The sequence below is a fragment of the Schistocerca nitens genome, chromosome 5 (assembly GCF_023898315.1).
Source record: "Schistocerca nitens isolate TAMUIC-IGC-003100 chromosome 5, iqSchNite1.1, whole genome shotgun sequence".
NCBI classification, from domain to species: domain Eukaryota; kingdom Metazoa; phylum Arthropoda; class Insecta; order Orthoptera; family Acrididae; genus Schistocerca; species Schistocerca nitens.
The window spans coordinates 800,638,542-800,664,721 of NC_064618.1; the positions used below are offsets into that span (position 1 = coordinate 800,638,542).

At 40.9% G+C, this 26,180-nt stretch overlaps 1 protein-coding gene across 1 annotated transcript in view; it reads right to left on the reverse strand.

The window, feature by feature from the left end:
• The window catches only part of LOC126260725 (uncharacterized), a 185,130-nt gene that overhangs the window by 77,115 nt on the left and 81,835 nt on the right, over positions 1-26,180 (reverse strand). Inside the window, exons 5-7 of the mRNA XM_049958063.1 lie at positions 17,017-17,260; positions 13,235-13,412; positions 11,081-11,272 (exon numbers count right to left, since the gene is read on the reverse strand). Of these exons, the coding sequence (XP_049814020.1) occupies positions 11,081-11,272; positions 13,235-13,412; positions 17,017-17,260 (614 nt within the window). The remainder of the gene's footprint in view (positions 1-11,080; positions 11,273-13,234; positions 13,413-17,016; positions 17,261-26,180) is intronic.

Sequence of the window (26,180 nt, forward strand, 5' to 3'; positions counted from 1 at the left end):
CGGCCCCACCACAACGGACTGGCTACCGTGCTGGATACGAGGTGCAAAGAAGTCCATGGTCATCGTCAGCACAGAAGGTGACACTGCATAGTGCATGGTGGAAAATGCATCCAGGAAGTTGTCCTCGCCCAAGAGAGGGAGAATGGGCAGCACTGCTACGCGACGACGAGAAAGTGGGCTAAAGATCTCAATGCATGATGCCCTTCCCCAACTGGCTCTCTCTCTGGGAAAATTTTGAAAAATGGAGGTCAAACCCCAACAATTCAAAATATTGAAATGAGTTTTTTTTAATGATCGCATGCAATGAGGGACATGTGTTGTACAATAACTAATCAAAGCTTTTTTAGTCATTGCGATATGGAAGTAACTCAACCATAGCAGTGAGAATTCGGCAGTTCAGTACGCATACAGACATCCACAGCACTGCAGCAAAAACCCAAGCAGTGCACGTATACATGTCAACAGCACCTAGGGAAGAGCGTAGCAGGACATGTATACACATCCACAACACTAAAAGGGTTACGTAGATACCAAAGATCACACATTTCTCAATGGAAAGCCCAAATGAGAGAAAAGAATTACAAGTTCTTAGGGCATGACACAGGAGTGAAAGGGATACAACCTGTTCTGCAATGAATTCAGGCACATAAAGAGCATCCAGTCCCATGAAATGTAAAACAGTTATGTTTGATTCCGAAGTTAGCTGGCTTCTAGAGGTGATTTTAAAAGATCAATCTATGGATGATCAACGACACTACGCTTTTAAAGCAATGGTCCCATGGGTTTAGGATGAAGGTGAAATGGAAGTGTTTAGCAATATTAAGCAAGCTCTACTGGAAACCAAAATTTTTAGTCATCCTAAAATGCACCAACCCTTTAAACTCGCAAAAAATGCACCAGAATATGGATGTGGATATGAATTCTTTCAACGGGATCCCAATGTGGGATAAAGTACGATAGCTTTTGCCACAAGAAGTCTTAAGAAACACGAGTTAAATTATACAGCTACTGAAAAAGAATTATTGTCCATAGTTTGGGGTTTACAAAAATTTCAGAGACTGAAACATATACAGCTCATTTGCCTTTACTGTTTTTAATGTTTTTTCTCTTTTTCTTTTACAACAGTTAAAATTAAACTATGTGAAAGATTCACAACACCTAGTGCCACAAGTGCTTTCACAACTTCCTGTGGGAATGAACATAAGAGCTAAGACATAAGGCCCTGGTGTTATATTTAGAGTAAGTTACATGATCAATGAGGTAAGAATGTCGGCTAGGAAAATAAAAGCTGAGCTGAGAACAGATGAATATTTTGGAAAAGTAATATAACTATGTACAGAAGGTATTTTAGAAAGGGAGGATATTAAGAAGTGGTTCTTAAAAGCGGATACATTATCTTGGCGACAGTATGAGAAGTCATATCACTGATTTGGTCCATACACAAAGGATACGGATATTTTGGTATACAAAAATGCATCCAATATATGATGAAGTTTAATTATTTTAAAAAGGTGAGTAGGGAAATGAAAAGAGTATTAAGAAGCTGTGATCTCTGTCAGAAAGTTAAAGAAAACAAAGTTTAATTGGGAGATATTGGTGAATGAAGAAATAACAAATTGAGCAAAAATGAATAATAGGAAATCACAGCTTACGGGCAAACTCTAGATCAACAGTCAGTAACACAATAAACGGAACATCGCATCAGATTCAGAAGTGCTGCAGGATACCAGCAGCACAGGTGCCGTGCTTGTACAGAGCTGATCAATGATCAGTTGAGTGTTCGATCATACCAGGAATGACCCATTGGCTACAAACCTAAAAAGCCTCCCTCTGCAAAACTTTTAGTGCTACAGCAAAGAAGCTGGACTTACAGTAAGAGGATGGTTACATTTACCTTCAATTACGTTCCAAAAGTAGAAAGCCTGTCTGAAAAGTTAAAGGACGGTTTGAATATCCTGTTAATGTAGAAATCTGTTGAGATGTTGTAAGTACTTCTGTGCACTTTCAAAATAATAATAATAATAATAATAATAAGGAAAGTAAGTGGGTAAACTGGGTATTTACATCACTTCTGTAGCATCTCCCTTGGCATTCGGCACGTTGCCAACACTTCAATGAACAGATAATCCTCAGCCAACTACTTTAGTAACGCACACTACCTTAACACGACATGGCAATCTATTATAAAAAGTGTTATGCAAAGAAATAAGTTTTGAACAGACTGCCTTATTAATTCTCAGTATTAATGTAAGTTCAAAGTCTCTTGTAGGTGAAGGTAAAGCTCTGCTCAGACCATAGATTGGTCTGAACAATACAGTGGGGTCCTACTGGAGGTGGTATACACTTGCCTTCCTCCAATTTTTGGATTTAACCTCACAGTTATATGAGGATTTACAGGTTAACATGGATGCCGAACTACAGTGCAACTTGGTATTTTCAACATTAACAAATCAGTGCCAGAGCTGAAAGAAGCAACACACATGAAAAAAAAAAAATCTTGGGAAACCACAGAAACCTATATCAGGTTGCTCAGATTGGAATTTGAACTCTATTCTCCTAAATGAGGATCAATTGTCTTAACCAGTACATTACCTCAATCAGTTGCTGCAATCCGGGGACCAGTAGAAATCAGCAGAGGCATGTTGCATTAATTAATGTAAGAGATATCTCTCTCTCTCTCTCTCTCTCTCTCTCTCTCTCTCTCTCACACGCACACACACACACACACACACACACACACACACACACCAGCTGCCATCCCTTCCACACCGAAAAATTCCTCCTACACAGTGTAGCCACTCCTGCAAAAGAGCACCCCACTCGACACCCAGTATCATCTTGAATGGAACAGGAACAGCCGAACCATATCCTCTGTCACACCTTTGATTACCTCTCATCATGCCCTGAAATGAGACATTCTACCCAAGGTCCATCCCACCCCTCCTAAAGTGGCGGTCAGTCACTCACCCAATATACACAACACCCTTGTCCATCCCTATGCCACTCCCACTCCCAACCTCTTGCCATAGAGACCATATCCCTGTGGCAGACCAAGGTGCAAGATCCACCCAATCACCCATCCAGCATTTTCTACTCCAGTCCTGTCACAGGCTTACCCCACCCCCACCCTATGAAAGCAGCCATGTCATACAGTGAGGTGACAAAAGTCATGGGATAGTGATATGCACATTTACAGATGGCAGTGGTATTGCGTATACCAGATATGAAAGGGCAGTGGTAGTGCATTGGCGGAGCTGTCATTTGTATTCAGTTGATTCATGTGAAAAGGTTTCCGACATGATTATGGCCACATGACTTGAATAATAGACTTTGAACATAAATAGTAGTTGAAGCTAGAGGCATGAGACATTCCAATTCAGAAATGATTATGGAATTCAATATTCCTAGCTCCACAGTGTCAACAGTGTGCCAAAAATACCAAATATTAGACATTACCTCTGACCACGGACAATGCAGTGGCCGACGCCCTTCACTTAACGACCAAAATCAGTGGCATTTAGTAGAGTTGTCAGAGCTAAAGACAAGCAACATTGGGTGAAATAACCGCAAAAATAAGATGTATCCATTAGGACAATGGAGCAAAATTTGGCGTTTCTGGGCTATGGCAGCAGACGACTGACACGAGTGCTTTGCTAACGGCATGACATTGCCTGCAGCGCCTCTCCTGGGCTCACTACTGTATCAGTTGGACACAAGATGACCGGCAAACTGTGACCTGGTCAGATGAGTCCTGATTTCAGTTGGTAAGAGCTGATGGCAGGATTAGAGTGTGGTGCAGACCCCATGAAGCCACGGACCCAGGTTTTCAACAAGGCACTGTCCAAAGGTGGGACTCCATAATGGTGTTTGCTGCATTTACATGATGACTGTGTCCTCTGTTCAGCTACTTGGAGACCATTTGCAGTCAGACAACAATGGAATTTTTATGGATGACAGTGCGCCATGTCACTGGGTCACAACTGTTCGCAATTGACTTGAAGAAAATTTTGGACACACTGAGAAAATGATTTGGCCACTCAGATTGTCCAACATGAATCCCACCAAACATTTACGAGACATAAATGAGAAGTCAGTTCGTGCATAAAATCCTGCACCGGCAACACTTTCACAATTATGGGCGGCTACAGAGGCAGCATAGCTCAATATTTCGGCAGGGAACTCTTAACAACTTGTTGGGTCTGTGCCATGTCAAAAAAAGGAATGAAGATTGGATTTAACACACCGTTGACATCAAGGTCATTAGAGACAGAGCACAAGTTCAGATTGTGTCAATGATGGGGAAGGAAATTGGCCATGCCCTTTCAAAGGTACCATCCCGGCCTTTACCGGGAGCGATTTAGGGAAATCGCAGAAAACCTAAATCTGGATGGCTGGACATAGGTTTGAACCACTGTCCTCCTGAACGTGAGTCCAGTGTGCTCACAAGCTGCTGCACTACACCAGGCAAAAGAAGGTCCGGCGTGATATTGGGTGATATCCCATGACTTTTGTGACCTCAGTGTATAGCAACTCTGCTGCAAACACTGCACAGCCTTCTATGTCAGAAGACTGCCAACCAATTGCCCACCAGGATGAATGGCTACTGTCAAACTGTTGCAAAGAAAAAGTTGACCATCTGCTGGTACAACATGATGCTGGGCATAACATGTTCTATTTCAATGGCTGCTTCACAACCTGAGTCATCCGGATTCTTCCCTTCACCACCAGCTTCTCGGAAGTACTCAGATGGGAGTTATTCTTACAACACATTCTTCACTCCCATAATCTTGCTGGCCTCAATCAACAGTAACCAAAATGTCCTCACACCCTCTACCCAACATTTCCCCTTCCTCTGTCCTGTCTCCCCCTCCTAATTCATGAACCCATGTCACCTTCAACATGCAGCACTCCCCGCAGGCTTCAACAGCTGTGTATCACATAACTAGCCCCTGTACCTGTCACCCCTCTGTTGCGACAGTGCCATGACATTTAACAGTGCTGCCACGACAGTACGTGCAAACGGTGATAGAGGCGCTCCGCAACTCAGCTGAGCGCGGGAGCGCCACCTAGCTACGAACGGCGCCGGCCGCATGTCACGGCACGGCAGTCGAATGAGAGATACTGAGTTGTTATCATGTAACCAGCTATTGTTTCTAAGTGAGTGTGTTTGAATATCCACGCAATTATTGGTGATTAAAGGTTATAACACTTTTTGGCGACGAGGTCGGATATTTTCACTGCGTTGTGGATTTGTGTGTTCGTGACGGGGCAGACATGGAACAGCTTATGCAAGCGCTCATTGAACAACAAACACAGCTGACGGCTGCTATTCAGGCGTTGTCGACGTCGCTTACTCATCGTCTGTCTTCCTCTTCTCCACCTCCATTCCCTCCTTACGATGAGGCCACTGAAGACTGGGAGGATTATGAGAAGCGTTTGCGGCAACACTTCTTGGCTTTCGGCGTTGTCGACACTCCTATGTGTAAGTCGTTATTTCTAACTTGGATTTCCCCACGGATCTATCAGCTGCTATCTCAGTTAGCCCCTCTGCGGGAACCTGCCTCCCTGTCCTTCCAAGAAATGTGTGACTTCTGTCTAACTATTACCGCAAAAACACCCACGTCGTTGTCGCCCGCGTGGCATTCTACAGGTGTCGTAAACAGCCCCATCAATCTTACCGGGCTTGGGCGGCGGAACTACACTGTCTGAGTAGGAAATGTCAGTTTGTCACGGACACTCATCATGAGTCTTATGCTAATTCAATGGTTAGGGATGCTATTCTACGGCTTGCTCCTGATAAAAAAGTTAGGCAACGTGCCCTACAACTACCAGACCCGTCGTTGTCGGAAGTTCTAAGCATCGCTCAATCCTTTGAAGTGTCTCACGCCGCTGGCGCGCAAATAGACGCGTGGTGTGATGTAGGCGCTGTACAGTCAACTTTCGACACGGACAATTTGCCTGTTTCACAGGAGAACGAAGATGTGGCGGCGGTTCACTCGCATAAACATCGTCGCGTTGGGCCGCAACGCTCGCAGCGAAAACAGCAACCACAGAATCAGGTTTGTTCCGCACTTCCTTCTTGTCCACGTTGTTTCGTACAGCATGACAGGGCCGCGTGTCCAAAATGTTGGGCCACATGTAATTCATGTAGGAAAAAAGGCCACATTGCTTCTGTGTGTCAGTCCCCTAAAGTTCCTGTCGACGAGGACGAGGCATTGGACATGGATGTTAACTGTGTGCTTTCTCTAACAAATAGGTTGTTTGTTACTGTTCGTGTTCTGGATAAAGACATTCGCATGCAAATGGACACTGGCTCTGCAGTAACTCTCATTAATTCTCACACGTATTTGAAGTCGGGCTCCCCTCCCATGTCTCCAGTTATGCGAAATCTGAGAACTTATAATAAACAGAAAATTCCTATCATTGGCCAGTTTGATACTTCCACTGCCTACAAGTCTGTTGTTAGGCCCCTCACGTTTTATGTGGTGGATCATGCGGGCACTGAAAACCTGTTCGGTTATGATGCTTTCCAGTTGTTCGGGTCCTCCATTGATGATGATGTGCACCTCATATCTGAGGATATTCCGTATCAACAGCTGGATGGGTTGTGTTCTGAATTTTCGTCCGTGTTCTCTGCTGATCTGGGTCGTGCCAAGGATTTTGAAGCCCACATTACTCTTAAACCTACAGCTTGCCCTAAGTTTTTCCGGGCACGCCCTATTCCGGTGGCATTGCGTGCACCTGCCAAGGCTGAGATAGACAGGTTAATAGCTTGAGGTATTCTCTTTCCTGTTACCTCCAGCGAATGGGCATCGCCAATCGTGGTGGTTTCTAAACCAAACGGGAGTCTGCGATTGTGTGGTGATTTTAAAGCCACTGCCAATGCTCAGAGCCTCATTGACACTTATCCTCTTCCCCGTCCTGAGGAGTTATTTACCAAGCTCGCTGGGGGCCAGTTCTTTTCCAAACTTGACTTATCGGAGGCGTACCATCAGTTGCCGTTGGATGCTTCTTCCAAGGAATTTCTCGTCATCAACACTCCTTGTGGGTTGTATCAGTACCAGCGGTTAATATTTGGCGTCGCTAGCGCGCCGGCCATTTTTCAGCGGTTTTTGGAACAGCTCACGGCTTCCGTTCCCGGCTGCATCAACTATCTGGATGACATTGTTGTGACGGGGGCCTCCACTGAGGAGCACCTTCGCAATTTGCGTTCACTGTTTCGGGTTTTGCATTCGGTTGGGTTGAAGTGCAATCTGGACAAGTCACAGTTCTTCCAACCCTCCATTGTGTATCTTGGTTTCCACTTGTCCCGTGAGGGTATACGTACTCTACGTCAGCACGTTGCGGCCATTAACGCTCTACCCCGGCCGTCTACGGTCAAAGAACTTCAGGCGTTTCTAGGCAAGATTGCTTATTCATTCCATCCGCGGTGGCGGTAGCTCATCCTCTGCATCAGCTGTTACGCAAAAACATTCCTTTCTGTTGGACTGACGAGTGTGAGCAGGCTTTTGTCCGCCTGAAGGCTCATTTGCAGTCAGCGCCTTGCCTTGCCACATTCCGTCCGGGTCAGCACTTGGTTCTGGCGACTGACGCGTCACAGTATGACCTAGGGGCTGTTCTCGCCCATCGGTATGAGGATGGGTCGGAACAACCCATCGCCTATGCTTCCAACACCCTCAACGATGCGCAACGGCGTTACTCTCAAATCGAAAAGGAGGCGCTCGCTATCATTTATGCTCTAAAAAAGTTCAGCGTTTTTTTGTATGGTTCTAAGTTTCACCTCGTCACCGACCACAAGCCGCTGGTCTCTCTGTTCAGCCCATCGGTGTCTCTTCCGGATAAGGCAGCTCACCGCCTGCAACGTTGGGCCTTATACTTGTCTCGTTTTCACTATGAGATTCACTATCGCCCCACGGCCCAGCACGCCAACGCTGACGCATTGTCGCGATTGCCGATGGGCCCTGACCGGTTTTCGATCGTGATGAACTACTCTGTTTCCACATTGATGAGGAAGAACGTCGTGCGGTCGAGGGTTTTCCACTTACAGGTTCGCAGGTCGCGTTGGCTACTGCGCGGGACCCGGTCCTGCGTCAGGTGATCGGTTTTGTTCAACGGGGTTGGCCGGACAGGACCAAGGGCTGGGCATCGGATCCCCTTCGCAACTACCATGCCTTGCGCCTTGGTCTGTCTGTTCGTGATGGTGTTGTTCTTCTGGCCACAGATGGCACATCTCCACGGGTCGTGGTGCCAGCCTCTCTTCGCAAAGATGTTCTCAAACTGTTGCATGAAGGCCATTGGGGTATTTCTCGGACTAAGTCCCTGGCCCGCAGGCACGTTTATTGGCCCAGTATTGATTCGGACATCGTCCACATGGTTGCTGCGTGTGGTCAGTGTGCTCAACAACTGGCTGCCCTCTCCGTGGCCTGATCTGGTGCAGCCATGGGAACGGGTGCACGCTGACTTTGCCGGCCCCTTCCTCGGTACTTATTGGCTACTGCTGATTGACGCCTTCTCGAAGTTTCCGTTTGTTGTTCGATGTCCGTCGTCCACCACTGCGCCGACGACGCTGGCTTTGTCCAAAATCTTTGCACTAGAAGGTCTTCCATCCACGATCGTCACGGACAATGGCCCTCAGTTCTCTTCACAGGCCTTCCATGATTTTTGTACTGGACAAGGGATTCATCATGTTACAGCACCGCCCTTCCATCCGCAATCGAATGGGGAGTTCGAGCGCCTTGTCCGCACTTTCAAAAGCCAGATGAAAAAATTCCTTAGTGATTTTTCCACAGACGACGCTCTGCTGCAATTTCTGAGTTCTTATCGCTTCATGCCTCTGGGTGATCGCAGCCCTGCTGAACTCTTGCATGGCCGCCAGCCGCACACTCTACTGCACCCGCTTCACCCTGTCAGGCCTTGTGCCGTGTCCCCTAGTGCGGGAAAATACTCAGTGGGCGCCGACTTGTGGGCACGAGGGTATGGATCTCGCCCTAAATGGATTCCAGGGGTGGTCAAGGCTCTTCGCGGCCGCCGGCTTTGTGAAATACGTACGGACGGCGGCACGGTTGTTCGCCATTACGACCAGATGCGCCCACGAGTGGTGGCCATGCCGGTGCCACCGCCCCTTCCTTCGCCTCCACCAGCCCGAGAAGCCAGTCCTGTCGCTGCTGCCGATCTACCGTACGTGTTGCTGCAGGCGACGTCGCTACCGCTTCCGAGTACGCCGGAACCGGCCCCAGTCGCGACGCCGTCTTCTCCGGGACCCATCTCGCTGGAGCACACCCCCAGGTCCACGACACCTATGGATGCTGCTCCGGAGTTTTCACCCATCATCTCGGCCAGGAGGCACGTTCCACGCACAGGCTTCCGTCCTGGACATTTTCGACCGTACACTTGTGTCTCTCCGCGGGATCTTCTCGGGGCCTCACAAGAGGCCATGGATGTCTCCGCACTGTCCAAAATGTCTCCAAGAAAGTGAGTGTTTTTTTTTTCAAGGGGGGAAAAGTGTTGTGACAGTGCCATGACATTTAACAGTGCCGCCACGACAGTACGCGCAAACGGCGATAGAGGCGCTCTGCAACTCGGCTGAGCGCCACCTAGCTACGAACGGCACTGGCTGCATGTCACGGCATGGCAGTTGAATGAGAGATACTGAGTTGTTGTCATGTAACCACCTATTGTTTCTAAGTGAGTGTGTGTGAATATCCATGCAATTATTGGTGATTAAAGGTTATAACACCCTCCTACCCACATTTCTAGCTGGCAAACTGGCTGCCTCCTTCCAAGTTAATAGCCACTCATTCTCAATCCCTCTCCCTGTCTCCTGCTTCTCTCCCTCTAGACCCCCCCCCCCCCCCAACCTAGCCCACCTGCCAAAATGCAACAATCGCACTGTGCATCCAGCTGGCACTATGTAGGAGCATAGGCATGTGGATGGGCATGTTTTACTCTAGCTTGAGAAAGCTAGCGAGTGTATTTTTTTTTTGCCAAACTCAACGTTTCTTCTTTTATGTGAGTGGCCTCCTTTAATCCAAAAGTATTTAAACTCTACCAGAACTTTCCTATAGCCCTTGTACTATGTTAGCCACAGTAGCAGATGATGTTTCATTAGTTGAAAACATTCAGAAGGATGTGCTAAATGAGAGTAGCCGAAGTTGAGGGTAACAGTCTGTGTTTAAATTTCAGCTATTATGCTACAATACAAGAAATAATAATTTTTTTCAGAGTTCTTATCACTTGGGACTCAAAACACTTGCCACCAATTCGAGAGATGACCATCTTACTCAGCATCGTTATACATTTACAGCTTCTGATGAGCAGTACTTACAACATTTTAACTTTAATTTACAGTTTTTTTACACTGACTCCCACTTTTGCTCCTACTTTGTCATCAGTAATGTATACAGCACTAACCACACAAGTTACATCTCAATGACATGTTCCTAATATCTCGAGGAATAAACAAACAAACTCTCACAATCAGTTGCCAATCACTAACTCACCTTAATAATGAAAGGAAAGGTTCTAATTTAAATATTAAACATGCAAATAATACATGAAAATATTAATTATTCTAGTCACTGGAAAAACTTGGAGAATCATTGACAATTAACAGTCTCCTATTATTTATTTAACTTTGAAATTTTTGTGAATGAATAACTGGCATCAAGGTGTCCGAGATTCAGCTACGTTTCAGAACTGGTGGAAAACAAAAGAGAGAGCAATTACAATACATTTCAATACCCTGCAAAACATAACTTTACTGAGATCTAAGGTATTGATACAGTATTCAGTAAAACTGACTGCAGAGAACTTTACTCCAAAAGAATCTATTGTGTAATCAACAAAGGCTCAAAGTTAATCATGCAACTGATTGGGGGGGGGGGGGGGGGGCAAAAAACAGAGCAGTCCCTTTCATATAACAGCCAAGTAACACAAAGCCAAGTTCACTGGCTCTTTCACACAACTGTGAAACTGCTGTTTGAAATATTCATGACAATTTTCAGATGAGAGAGTGTTATGATTCAAATGATCTTGAGCTTAAGAGATGAATGTTTGGTTTTCTAGCTATCTGAGAGCTTACCATGTGAACAACATGCTGCTGGAAACATTTATCTATTAATTCTCTTGGTAAGGTAGCAAAACCTTTTGTAGGCCAAATTTTCACAAAGTGTTTGGTGATCCACTTTAAACTTTTTCTGTAAATATCATCCAATCCGTATGCTGCAGCCAGAGGAAGGCATTCCAGTACTCCAACAGCACACATAGAACACGGCTTAAAAATAAAGAAACAGTTTTCAACTATAACAATATAAACTCACTAGTTACAAGCTACATGAAAATGCCTTAAATTATGTAGATACAGGCACTAAAGCCAGACTCAGAGTCAGGCCTTAGCATTCTGTGATTACAATGACCATGTGTATGTGAATGTGAGTGTTCTACTTCTGAAGGAGGACTGCCCGAAAGCAAAAAAATAAAATAAAATAAAATAAATAAATAAATTAATTAATTAATTCTAGTGTTCTTTTTCATTACACCTCTCTGCAACTCAACACTTCCTTGACATGAGTAGCACTCTAATCTTTCCATATTGTTGTTCTATGCCTATCTGTTAATGTCTCTAGTGTTCAATACGCAGGAATATATCGTCTTATATACACAATGAGTTATAAATGAGGAAAAATATTCCAAAGATCGCATACTGCTACACACAAATCAAGATCTATTGCTGTTATGTCTTTTCTCCTGGGCTTGTCCACAAAATAAGAAACAAATTGACCTTTTTATGAAACACTGAACCTCAAAGATATGAACATGTTGGTCTTCCACAAACTTATCACAGGAAACTCTATTGTACTTGACAGCACTGGAAGATATGGGAAAAAACACATCTCATCACAGAGTAAAAACAATTGTGTAAGGACTTGAGAACCACACAGTGCAACAACTACAACAGTCTGATGCATTATGAAGTTGGAGTTGTAAACAGAAAGAGTGGGTGATGATGCAAGGAAGAATGCTGCTTGTAATGCAGATAAGTTATACAGCCTTGCCAGTTTTTCCTCCTGGCTCAGGTAGCTGCATAAGAACACTCAACATTTCCCTCCACATTTCTCAGTTTTACAAAATTTTGTTGCAGTTCCATTTACGGACACAAAAATATGGGAAAATTTGTGTGTTTGTAACGCAATGTGTGACATTGCACAAAAATATTTTCCTTATTTATGACTCACCCTGCATATTGATATAAGGAATTTGTTAGCAAAAAAAAACACTAATAAAAGTACTTTACATTCTCAAAACCATATCTGCTTCTCATATGTTAAAGGAAAGATGTGTCATCATTAATAAACAACAAAGTATATCAACTAATACTGCACAAAGAACAATTAAGCAATCAGGACCTCCAAAATCAAGTGCAAAACCTGCTTGCAGGGTATGAGATTAAAGAACAGGAAATGTAGTGGATATGGAGATATTGTCACTGAAAAAAAAAAATTATTGTATTATTGACTCTAAAGTGAACTGTAACTGAAACAGACAACAAAATGACAGACTGCTGCTACTCCCCGTACAGGGGTGGCATTGAGTCAAAGACCAGCACAATGAAAAAGAAGGCTGCTAATACACAAGAATAATGGAAATTCTTGGATGGAGAAATACATAAAATAAAATAAAAGCAACATGAGTTTTCTGCTTCTGAAGAGGAACTTTGTACAAAAGCTGAAATATTTTCAGCATTCTTCTTCATTGTCCATTCTGTGCCTCAACACCACCTTTGTAGGGTGGGAAGCAATCTATCCATTCCACTCTAGACTTTCCATTGTTTGTAATTTAAAATCATCTTTTGTTTCATTAATAAATGGGCCCCAATGAGAGGTGGCAAATCAAACACTCAGAAAGACCTAGGACAGTTTTGCATTTTACGAATAAAATGCAGTCACTCAAAAGCTTTTATAGCAAATATGGTGAACAGTGAACATCCACCAGAATAAAAAGGTCATGTTTCCATATCAAGCAGTTAAAACTAACTACAACAATTTATGATATTTTGACATTTATAATGTACATTCATTACATATAGTAAATAAATGATCACTCCTTTGAGAAGTGTATTAAAACACTACTGAGACATATCTCATGTCTGTTGAATGTCAGTACAAATTGCTTTACTGCGTTATTGACGAATTAAAAAATCTTTGGCCTAATAATAAATATATTTGTATGGACCTACCTTGTGAAAAAAATGGCAATACTTTACTTTCAAAGTATACATAATTACTTCTTTCAGGCCCTCCAGACCAAGCATGTCAGCCAATGTTGCTAACTCTACTATGCTAATACTATCTGGTATGTTGCTTGCTCCACTATAGATGTGGCAAAGTGCAAAATGGACTGCATTATATGAGAATCTGAAAATGAATACAAAATTTGTGAAATATAGCACCTTTCTACATAGAAAAATAGTATTAGATATGATAAAGAATTCATCCCAAATGACTGGAAAGTCAAAACTCTTCCAATTACTCTAACTGATGACACAACACAAACACATAATGTTACTATGTTTACACAATTTATTTATAGGAGTAGCTTCCAGTCATATCTTTGAAAGGTTACTTCAGCTTGTTCTATTTAAATATGATTACTGCATTCATGCTAAAATGTGTCTGCACCATTACAGTAACCGTAAATCGTATTGCAGCTCATCTGAGGGAAGGAGTAGAAACACAGACACATTACAGTGACCAAATTACAACTTGAAACTAATACTAACAAATTAACACACACACACACACACACACACACACAAAAAAACAGTAAATCTCAACAATGCTTCACTCTCACACGTTATAAACCGTACACATACCGTGACCAGAGACAGTGGTCTTGTGTGTGTGATTTGAGCTTGTGTGGATGTGTGTGTGGGTTATCTAGTTTAGACGAGGATCGTTTGGCTGAAAGCTTCAATGTGTAGCAGTCTCTGTTGTGCCTGTCTGTGAATGAGTGTCTGCTATATAGCAGTGAGTAGCAGTCTGTCCTTTTCATAATATTGTCATTATTCCATCCTGGATTTTCCATTGTGTAATACTTTCCTGTGATGTGAAAGCAAGTGTCAGGAGTCTACATTTGAACATGAAGACAAATTGTCTTCAGCACAACACCATGTCCTATTGGCTTGAAAAGTTGCTTTTCCCACTAAATTATAAAGGGATCTGTATATCTTCAGAATATCTTAGACAGCTGAGATCAACCATTCTATGTGTGCATATAGACTATTATGTCAGCATTGTAACAGTTCATTATCATCCCACTGTTGAATCAAGAATCCAGACTTAATACATGGATCAATGGCCAAAAGAGTTGTTAGTCTAATTTGAAGGTGCAACCCAGTGTTTCAGTATTTCCTTCACTTTTGCCTGAAGTATTAGTCCCTTTACATTCCTCAAAAGTTTATGGGTTTGATGACCAAAAATTCATTTTCCCACAGTAATGAAGCAATCTTTACCTTTAAATTGGAAACAGGTAACATTTTATCCAGCAACATCAGATTTCCCAATGTTTTTCGTACAATTTGTGTCACAGAAATAAAGTCTTTTGGAGAGATCTTTAACATGGTGCACAAGTTTAACTGCATATTTGTGTAGTACACAAGTATAAATACGAACAGCACAAAATACATCACTTTACCAACACTGCACTCACTCAGTTTGTTTCCATCAGCCAATCACCGCACAGGACACACAACGTCAGGCAAATGTATTTCCAGCAGTACAACAGAACACTGAGAATCCTTAGTCAATATTCCTTTTACTATTTTGTAAATGAAGTTGGTTGCACCTGTTGTGTAGGCCGGGGACTAGGTTAGGTCAAAAAGTGGTTTTGAAATTTGCACAACTAAAGTGCCATATTTGTTTTCATTTTTGGGTTTTTAAACTCCGCCTTCTGTACAACACAATGTATTCTTTTTCCTATTTAGACAACAGGAGCACCCAACACTAGCAAGCTTGCATACTAGAAAAATAAACTAATTTAACTGATGCACAAGTTAAAGATTTCTCAAAACCACACCTTTTTTGTACAAGAAATTGTGCAAAATTGTCAGGAAGTCTCACAAAGATAACAAACTGTCACTTCAGTGTAAGACTGATGTCACATCTAGAGCCATAGTTCCTTAGGCAAAAAACAACTGATCTTAAGATTATATGCAATTCTTGTAGAAAAAACTAAAGAACCAATTTCAGCATTCAATAATTATCAGTTTCCAATATAAACTGCTGCTGTCAGATTGACAAGATTTTTACAAAGTAATGGGGAAAATGCAAAATTTCACACCATTTCACAAAAATTGCTAATTTTGCATCATGTCACTGAAAATTGCATTATTTTTCCCTTCATCATTTATGCAAAATTTTCCTGGCCCTACTGATGATTGATTGACGATGAAAAGAGTAGTAAAAACATAAAGAGGTACACAGTGCTTAAATTGTAGCAATTCCAACATGAGTCTATGTCTGTAATCTTTTGTTATCAGCTTAAAGTTTTTGCCTCTGAAGATGTCAATTTGCAGTTGACCCAACTAACGACTTGTTTTGTCCAACCTGCAACTTACACTGAGCTGCTTCGTCTCCAAGGGATGCATGTAATGGTCCGTCTATAGCTGTCATTCATTTGTCTCTTTTTATATCGCCTACCGTCTCAGCATCGTGCACAGGGGCAGCAAGGTGACAATGGGAGAGCTGCCAAAGTGCATTGGGGTACCACTGCAGCTATCCAAGAGATGATTAAAAACTTTGTAACCATCAGTCATTGTATTACTTAACTAGCAGACTGATCTAATGCTCGTATGTTGTACCAAGCCAGATCGTTTATTATTCTGAATGTTAATTTGAACTGAGTATTTAAAGGCACAATGGGAAATACGAGACGCATTACGTGTATGAAAAGTTTCAGAACACAAAAAAGTTATGTTTCAACACGTTTGAGAGACAGTAATAAACTGCGATAACCCTTTGAAGAATAATTTACAGTGCAGTTTTCATTGTATGTGGTGTATAGTAATGAAAACTGAGCAGAACATTTACCTAAACTCTTAGTGTTTGAATTTAGATTTGCCATAAAGTAGAACTTTTGTTAAAAAGCAGTCATGTACGTATTTAATGACCAAAAATGCAATTCTCATCATTATCCACCGCACATATTTAGGGATTTTGAGTATTAGATCCCCATTGATGGATGCTTCACCTGAATCTGAATTGAATAATTTTTTGAGTGGCCAGGAACTGAAGTATGGAACAGATAGCAGTCATTCCATGCTCAAAAAGTAGGTATACCACCAACTGTACATCTCTTTATTAGCTGACAGATGGTAAACAGCCAATAGCTGTTCGTGAAGGAATAATTTGGCCAAACTAAAGGCCTATTTTTCACATTCACTTGCTCCTTATTCGAAGATTGAAAACCATGAAGTCTGAACATAAGCAATAATTATCTTTACGAACAGTCAACATGAATCTAGTGCGCTTGGAAGATTTCTGGTTTCGTGTGTCCAGAAGACTTCATACAACTCTACAACAGTGTACTAAGAATTTCTGCGAAACAAAGCCACAATGGCGCAAATTATATGGCTACTAAGATTCATGTGCTTGCTTTACTGTTCAAATTCTGCGAGTGATGGCAATGCCAACATCATAATTAAAACAGGAAGTCTTTGCTTATGCAGAGTGCAATTCTAACCTTGTCATCATTCAATACACAATACCTTCATACTGAGATGACCTGTGAATTTCCACTTTAAAATCAAATATAACCAGATCCCCTGTATTTTATGTTCCCAGGCATGAAACATTTCACTTTACAGTTCAAAACAACTATTGTGACTAACAATACTTACTACTGATACAGAAAAACAATATCTGTAAACTATATGATAGATGGGAACAAACACATTTTGTATTTGTTGACATGAAGTTCATTACCACTAAAAATTTAGTTACAGCTGTAATAGTTTCTTACCCTTGTAATGAAATAACATTGCCAGCACTTTCAACCCATCCACCACTCAGCATGGCAGCAAAATACTGGCAGCGAGATGACAAAATGCATTTATGGGCCTTCATACGTCGACCTCCAACTTCCACAGTAACATCTGGATTTATTTCTTCAAGGAACATCCTCAATAAGTCTTCCCCTAATCTTGACACAGGTGCACTGCGACCAGCACATGAAGATGACGCATCAGTTTCCTCAGTGCTGCCCTCTGAAGAATAATTCAATACCAGTTAACACTAAATTGTCTGTCAAATAATAAAAGATAGCACTGAAGCAAAAGCTGGGTATTTATTTCTACAGAAAGCAAAAATAATCACTGTGTGCATGCACACTTGCATTTGAATATATAACATAGCTACCAGCAGGTAAAACATGCAACTGATGAATAAGTAAGCTCAGAGTTCTGCCAAACACTGGGTTATTAGCGAAATGCCAAAAGCTGCAAGCCTGACCATACACAAACATATAAAATGGTATACAAAAACTTGCAGACCAACAAAACCCAGAACAGGCCTGACAACTATCTGTAGAAGAAGAAGAAGAAGCATCTATTAAGAGAAAGTAAATACAGATTCTACCCAACAGAAACTGTAGTTACAATAAAAATATTTCTAAGTATTTATAACTCTGGGTAAACACACCATTCTCATAAAAGATTCTGGTAAACTATCTCGGAAAAGTCACAAATTATTACATTGAGGCAGTCTACAAACTTTTATTAAAAAAAGAAAGAAAGAAAACAGCATCTCAAATGTAGAAAGTACAAACAGTGTGCTCAGCATAATACAAGATGTGCATAAACCAGAGATGCTGAGTTGTAGATAGGCACAACAAAAAGACTGTCAAACACAGCTTTCGGCTAAACAGGCTCTCATCAGAATTACATACACTCAACCAACACTCTCGCACACGACCACTGTTTCTAGCTGCCAAGGCCAAACTGCAAGCAGCAGATGATGGAAGAAGCTGGAATAGAGGGCTGTATAGTGCTGGAATGGGAACATGGAAGGGGATAGGTGGGTAAAGGATAATGACTAACGAAGGTTGAGGCTAGGAGGGTTACGGGAACATAGGATATATTGTAGGGCCAGGCTGTGAAGCAGTACCGAAATGAAGAATGTCGTGTTCAGCAGTGTGCTCAGCAACTGATGGTCCACCCGTCAGATGCAATCTCTACATTCACCAACCACCTCCTTAAGTCCCATTGTCTGGCCACAGAGGACATTCCCCTCATGACTCAGTACCACCCAGAACTGGAGCAACTGAATCACATTCTCCACCGGAGTTTTGACTGTTCTCCTCAGGCCCTGAAATGAGGAATGTCCTTCCTACCCCTGCAACAGCAGTATTCCGCCACCTACCTATACAACATCCCTGTCCATCCCTACACAACCCCTGATCCCAACCCCTTGCCTCATGGGTCATATCCCTGTAACAGAACTAGATGCAAGACCTGTCCTATACATTATCCCATCACCACCAACTACTCCAGTCCAATCTCAAGCATCACCAATCCCATCAAAGGCAGGGCTACCTCTGAAACAAGTCATATGATCTACAAGCTAAGCTGTAACCACTGTACTGCATTCTACATCAGCATGACAACCAAATAAGCTGTCTGTCCGCACAAATAGCCACTGAAAAACTGTTACCAAGAAACAGTTGAACCCCCATTGCTGAGCGTGCCATCTCCATTTCAATGACTGCTTCACAGTCTGTGCCATCTGGATCCTTCCCACCAACACCAGCTTTACTGAAGTGTGCAGGTAGGAACTCTCCTTGCAGAATATGCTCCGTTCCCATAGCCCCCCTGGCCTCAACCTTCATTAGTCACTGTCCTCACCCATCTAGCCCCTTCCCTGTTCACATTCCAGCACTACACAGCCCTTTATTCCTCCAATGCACCCAAAGTCTTTTTACTTCTCTCCTTTTCTACTAACAACCCCCACCCCCACCCCATTGCACTCCGTCTAACCTTCTGACTGCACCTAGCTGCCCTACCTTCCCTCCACCTCGTTCCTGTATGCACCCACAAGCAGCACTTTACCATGCCCCAACCCTACCCTACTATCCCTTACACCCCCCCTCCCCCCCAGTCTGCTCCTTACCCCTACCACTGGATGGCTTCTCACATAATTTGCTGCTGCTTGCAGTGTGGCCTCAGCAGCCAGAGACTGTGGCCGTGTGTGTGTGTATGTGTGTGTGGGGGGGGGGGGGGCACCTTTTGTCTATCTCTGCCAAATGCTTTGTTGGCCGAAAGCTCACTTTCTGATAGTCTTTTTGTTGTGACCATCTGCGACTCAGCATCTCCACTATACGCTGAGTATCAACTATACTTTTCATAATACTGTCATTATTCCATCCTAGATTTTCCATTGTTTGATTTTGAAGGTGAGCCTAAACATATGTATAAGCCAAGCCATATAGGCAAAATATTTTTCAGACCAAACTAGAAGATTCAGTTGCAAAGAATGTACAGCTTGATGAAAGTCTGGGTATTAAACTATCCAGAAAGAAAAAGCTCCAATCGTGGCACAAAAAGGTGAGTATGTCCTGGCAGAGTCGGGGATGTAAAAGAAGGGAACTAGCTTTTCAACTCATCTGGTAGCTTCAAAGATATTTAAATTAAAACCTCTTGACATATTCACACTCTTTTACTTGTTAGTATTAGTGCACATGTCATGTAATTTAATGGACTGTGTCAAGTAAGTAACTTATGTCATCCAACATGACACAATGTGTCATTAAAGTTTAGGATGCATGGACCCCTCACTGTGGAATACTTCCTATTATAGAGGTATCCCCACTCTCGGACACTTACCATTGTAGAAGCATCCCACTCTCTACAAGCACAAAAATTTGTACATATTTGTTCTTGTAACTCTCATCATACATGTAACAGGGAGCGAGTTTTGGGGAGAAATGGTCACCTTGGTGAAAAAATATCAACACCCCCCAACACAGAAATAAAAAGACTGATTTAGCACCACTCCAGGAAGAAACACATCCCCAGAATTTTATCCCACTGAGAAAAACTTCTTTTTTAGCTATTACATGTATACTCCTTCAGCCATATGCTATTATATATCGATGTAATTCTTCTGCCTTTCCCAGCGACCTGTTGACACCTTTGAAGTGTCGGGTATTCTGCCGAATATCAGAGCCATTCTTCACCAGATGTTACCCGAGACTGCTCTTCGAATGGAACAGGTCCAGTATTTGTATCTGTGACCTTCTCCCTCCATAGTTGGTTCCAGGCATGCCCTCTGCAGCCTGCACCCATTGGATGCATTTGTACTGTGTACATACCTGTAAGGTTTATCTGCGTAGACAAACGACATATATTATTTGATACAGGTGCCAGTTTAATGTCCCAAAGATACATTAATTCATATTACGCCACATTAATGTAATCTAAGAGGCCAGCAGAAAAATTAAAAGTTATGTACCTTCAGATTTTTTACAACACATCTCTTGTTTTAATGCTTGTGACATAGCTCTTCTGTTCTTGTCTGCCGAGGTATGCAGACGTATATTTGTTCTCTATTTGTCTAACAACTAAAAATTGGATAGCGTGTGAAAGAAAAGTATCTATTTCTACGAGCTTCAAGTACTCCTGTTCCCCTCTATGTGCATCATGAACCATTACAGAGTCATTCCATGTCAAATCAACACACCTATTTTACCTCACCCTCTTAGATTTTGCTGAAAGTTGGTATATTTATAGTGGGCACTGAGACTAAGAAAAATACCAAATTTCAATTTTTTATCTCAAACCATTCCTGAAATATGGCTATATAAACTTTTCAAAAACTGGCCAAAAATGTGTGAACAGACTTTTTTTAAATTGTCCTAGGAGCTGCCCTAATTGAGCTAGAGAACTGGGAAAGATGTCATTTTGCAGCATTTTGCATGCTCTTTCCAGGGATATACAACAAAACATAGCTTCTAATTAATAACCTTTTTCAAAATACTAATTAATATTTTGATTTAATTTTTTTTACAAAAAGTACATAATTGAAAATTTTCAAAATATTTCCATAACTACTTCATACTATTGTAAATCACATGGCAAAATATAAATCTGGGATGATGATGGGTTCATTGTTAATAAAAATTATTCCGGACTCTTGTTTTTTCACTAACGGCCGTAGTTTGACCAAATTGACCTTTAACAGGAATTTCTTTAAAATATACTGAAAGGTAAGTAAAAAAAGTATTAGAAATATCAAAACATCACCTTATTAAACCAAAACTAATCAGCATATTTTATAATTAAGTTGATTGCTTATTTTAATTTCATACAACTTCACTAACAGTATATTAACCGATATAACAAAAACAAGAAATTGAGCATTTAACTACAAACTGAAATAGTATGGGTATCTGTACATAGCTAAATTTAACACAATAGGTACTAACAATAATTTTGAAACAACTTTCTATAAAATATACATTAACACTAACCTGAGACAAAAATTAAGTTTTGAGTCGAAAGCAGTTTCCCAATAAATTGTCTTGGAACTTCACATATTACATTTTAATAAAGCTGACTGGGTTTGGTTTACATCACTTTCATTAAGAATGTATGTTCTCCCTGTCGGAGTAAATGGATTCACTTTTGTGAGAACATCCACAACTGACACCCACTGGACATCTGCATGTGCAGGATAAGAGAATGACTTAGCCGGTCCACATGGATGAAGAAAAGTTATTTTCACTTCATCAAGTTCTTTGTTTTTTTCTAAAATGTACCCAAGCCACCAGTTTCTGCCATATACAATGGTGACATAGCCTGATACATCTTGTAACTTCAGTTTGTCTGGTGATGTAGTTACTTCCCTCTCCCAACTCTGCATATCACCTGAGAAGTATTTGACTATTAATTTTGATGTAGTGTTGGGAATGAAAGTGTGAAATTGCTGTGTTCCTTTGATTGTCAATGCCTCTTCAAGTCGGCTTTTTAAGAATATTTCTGAAGCAGCGTAGTCTTCTTGAGTGGAATATGCAAAATCAACATTTGTGATATTATCTACTGCCCACTCAAATAGATCTCATGTGGTTTGGATCTAATTTTGGTATGGCCTTTGCAAACTTGCACGAGCTGGCAGTCTCTTTGCTGAACCTCCTACTCCATCACAAGGCCCTTTCCCATGTGCTGTGGCTGAAAAGTGCCACTCAGGTTTTATGTTGAAGTCTTCCTCATGAAGGTAAAGGTTCAGGAAGTTTTTCTTATTTTTATATTGAGCGGCAGAACCCTTTTGAAATTTATTTGTTAGATATGATATTAGCTTCTTTTGAAAAGTGTAAACCGCAGTTGTCTTGTGCTCCCAGGCAATCAGAAACAATGACAAAGCTCATACACTCAATTTTGTCTTCCTGTTTGTAATATATAACAAAAGGATGAATGGTAATCTGTTGGCTTGTCCAGTGGAAACTCTGAGCTTCATCCTGTAGAACTATACTATAATTTTCTAAAAAATCACATATGACAACAAATTCAAATTCCATAAGGTTTTCTCTTGTGGAGTTAAGGAATGTTCGTTGTTGCTTGGCAATGAAGTCATGCCGAATCAAAGTCGACATCTTACTACAAAATAAACCTATGAATTCTTCAGAAGTTTTCTGAACAATTTCCAGATTACATCGGTCAACTGACATCCACTGTCGGAACTGAACTTGTTCAATTAAGTTTTCATGAAAAGAGTCTTAAAATTTTACATATGACAGTTTCTCCTGGGCAGTATTCACAGTTTCCCATGTTGCAATCAACTGATGATGGGTTGCAAAGCATTTTTGCAATGCACTGCTTATAATTGTTTAAGCTGCTGTTTGTTACTGTATTTAGTTTGGCATTTTCTGTCATTAATTTTATGTTTTGGTGAGTTGTGCACGCGCAGACAGTGTGTGTGCCACTCCGGCCAGCTGATACACAATGTTTTGGTCTCAACTCAGCAAATTTAGAGAAACCTATTTTTATGTTAGGAAACTTGTCTTTAAAATGCTTGTAAGCTTCTTTAACGTTACACAAAATAAGTCTTTGATATTTTTGTTTTATTTCCACTTGTTTCTGTAACTGTCACAATCTTTAATACCTGGCATTGCCCTGCTAACTTCATCATTTTCATAAAATGAATGTACAGTTTTGACAGTTTCTGTTGGTAAACACTTCCCTGGTTTTGGGTTTGGACCTTCTATGAAACCTTTCTCTTTCAAAATTTTTTTGGACTGCCGAACAATGTAATTAGGAGCATTAAATTCCCTCATTATTTTCCTGACACTCCACTTTTCAGGTAAACTTGTAAGAATCATTAGTTTTTTTGCTCTACTCTTAGAATTTTTAATGTTTCTTTTAAGATTTTCAAGAACGGATTCATCAGTATCAGTATCTGACCAAGAAGTTTCAGGAGCAACAAAAAGTTTACGTGTCATTGATGAGATTTTCTTCACTTTTGATTTGGTGTAATGCCTAGATGTTAGTTTTCTCTTGTCAATTGGGGACTCACCTAGTTCTTGAAGTGTTGTGTTAAATGTTTTAACAGCTACTGAAGTTGGAGTGAAGTCAGGGTCTTGGTCTCGGATGATTATCTCTGATCCAGAAGATTCCTCTTCAACACTTTCATCACTGATGGGCTCTGGTGCATTTTTCAATTTGGTTACATCTTTCCTACATTTATTACAAATCTTGGCACCACTTGGTATTTGAGGAAATAATTTGGGCATCCATGTTGTGACATTTCTCAGTTTTTTCCTGTCTCTAATAAAATGATTTGACTTCTTCAATGGATTACAACACTGCACTCTTACAGCACTGCACTTTTTACTTGGTTCCATATTTATACAAAAACCACTTATGAACTGCCCTTCAATGTATATATTTACTTTAAAATGAACTATTAAATATAATAGATACAGACTCGTCAACACAGAGGTAACAATTGATTTGCACTAAAACCACAGTGCACAATAATGCTGTAGGTACACAAAGACTTAGAAGGTAACAATGCAGACGACATCATCTCAACAATGGCTCCAGTCTCTGAATTATTGTACAGACATCAAGCCCTATGTATACGGTCCGCTACTGACGTACTACCTTAAAGGTCAGTTTGGTCAAACTAGGGCCGTTAGTGAAAAACAAGAGTCCGGAATAATTTTTTTTTTAACAATGAACCCATCATCATCCCACATTTATATTTTGCCATGTGATTTACAATAGTATGAAGTAGTTATGGAAATATTTTGAAAATTTTCAATTATGTACTTTTTGTAAAAAAATCAAATCAAAGTATTAATTAGTATTTTGAAAAAGGTTATTAATTAGAAGCTACGTTTTGTTGTATATCCCTGGAAAGAGCATGCAAAATGCTGCAAAAGACACCTTTCCCAGTTCTCTAGCTCAATTAGGGCAGCTCCTAGGGCAATTTGAAAAAAGTCTGTTCACACATTTTTGGCCAGTTTTTGAAAAGTTTACATGACCATATTTCAGGAATGGTTTGAGATTAAAAAAATTGAAATTTGGTATTTTTCTTAGTCTCAGTGCCCACTATAAGTATACCAACTTTCAGCAAAATCTAAGAGGGTGAGGTAAAATTTTTATTTAAAGTGTGTTGATTTGACATGGAATGACTCTACGGCAAATCTTCGGACACACAGGAATAATCCTCAAGAATATGACTGCTGCACCACCATCATACTACGAGAAAGAAGAGGTAATTATTAATAGGAAGAGAACTTTCAAGACTAATCATTTTGAGTACATGTTGCAGAAGACTGAAGGCAGTACCTATCTTCATGTCCTGTATGGGGTTAGTGTAAAAACAATAAAAAATAAAAAAGTTACCAATTGACAGGCGCTGGTGAGTACGATGCTATCATCATACCTTTCTCTCTCACCAAGTTAATTGTATTTTTATACAGTAGCATTTCATCTCCAGTCTGGTGTGCATGCCAGTGCACTGAGATTCTGAAAATTGAATACCAGCGAGCCAACAGGCGTGCCATGCCTAAGAGCGCACTTCTGCAGAGGGTATGCCTGGAACTGACCATGAGGGAGGGGGGGGGGGGGGTCCAGATGTAAATACTGGATCCATTCCACTCGAAGAGCAGTCTCAGGTAGCATCTGATGTAGATAAGAAGTTATGTTATCGAATTATCGTGCTGATACGGTGCAGGATTATATATATTATATGCTGTTTACTACGGCTGGCAAATCATCTGGATTTTGGGTGCAGGACCACAGACATTAGCCTACAAATTACAAGATGCAGGTGTGCCACCACCATGCAACTGAGACAGCTTATTGCACTGAGGAAGTAGGGTTAACACTGAAAAAAAGTGTGAATATATCTAGATGTTTTGATTTAAATGTCTTTGAAGATGCCAGATAAGTTGAAAAGCTAGTTCCCTTCTTTTACATACCCAACTCTGCCCAGGACATATTCACCTTTTCTGCACCACAACAGGAGCATTTTTCATTCTAGTTTGCAGCTTTTACTCTACCATATTTTTGGCAACCGATGAAGATTTTTTTGGACTTTGACAAGACTGATCCAGATAGTTTTTTTTATTGTCTTTCAAACCATGTTGCTCGAGTTAGGGATCATTAGTCTGGCTCCTCTACAGTTACCTGCCTGGTAACTTGTGACGAAGCAAGCTGGGATCTCTTTACTTCCCTTCTTGTTTTGCCATCTGCCTCCTTAAATTCATTTTTTTCATTTTTGACAAATTACCATTAACATACATGAGTATAATTTTCATTTCCATAAAAGAGAAAGGTTGGCCCTCAGTCTTAGGAATATAGCATCAGGTCTAATTTCGTGCTTAGTTTTGTGTATGTAATTAATTTCCTGAGTTATTTAGACTAATCCTAGTTAATATCTTTTGTTACACAGTGAAATCAGTAATTGTTTCATGACTTAGATTCTACTGTTGACTTATAAACAAATATAAATTCTGTACTAATTATAAACGTTTGGAAGAAGAACCACTAGCATTCTTAAAATATTTATTTGGCTCTATTCAAAAATATATTAACGAAGTTAGCCCTTAATTAATTCCAAAGTAATTACCAGTTTTGTCAAAAGTATTGTTTGTATAACTAAATCTGTTAATTACATTACTTAAAC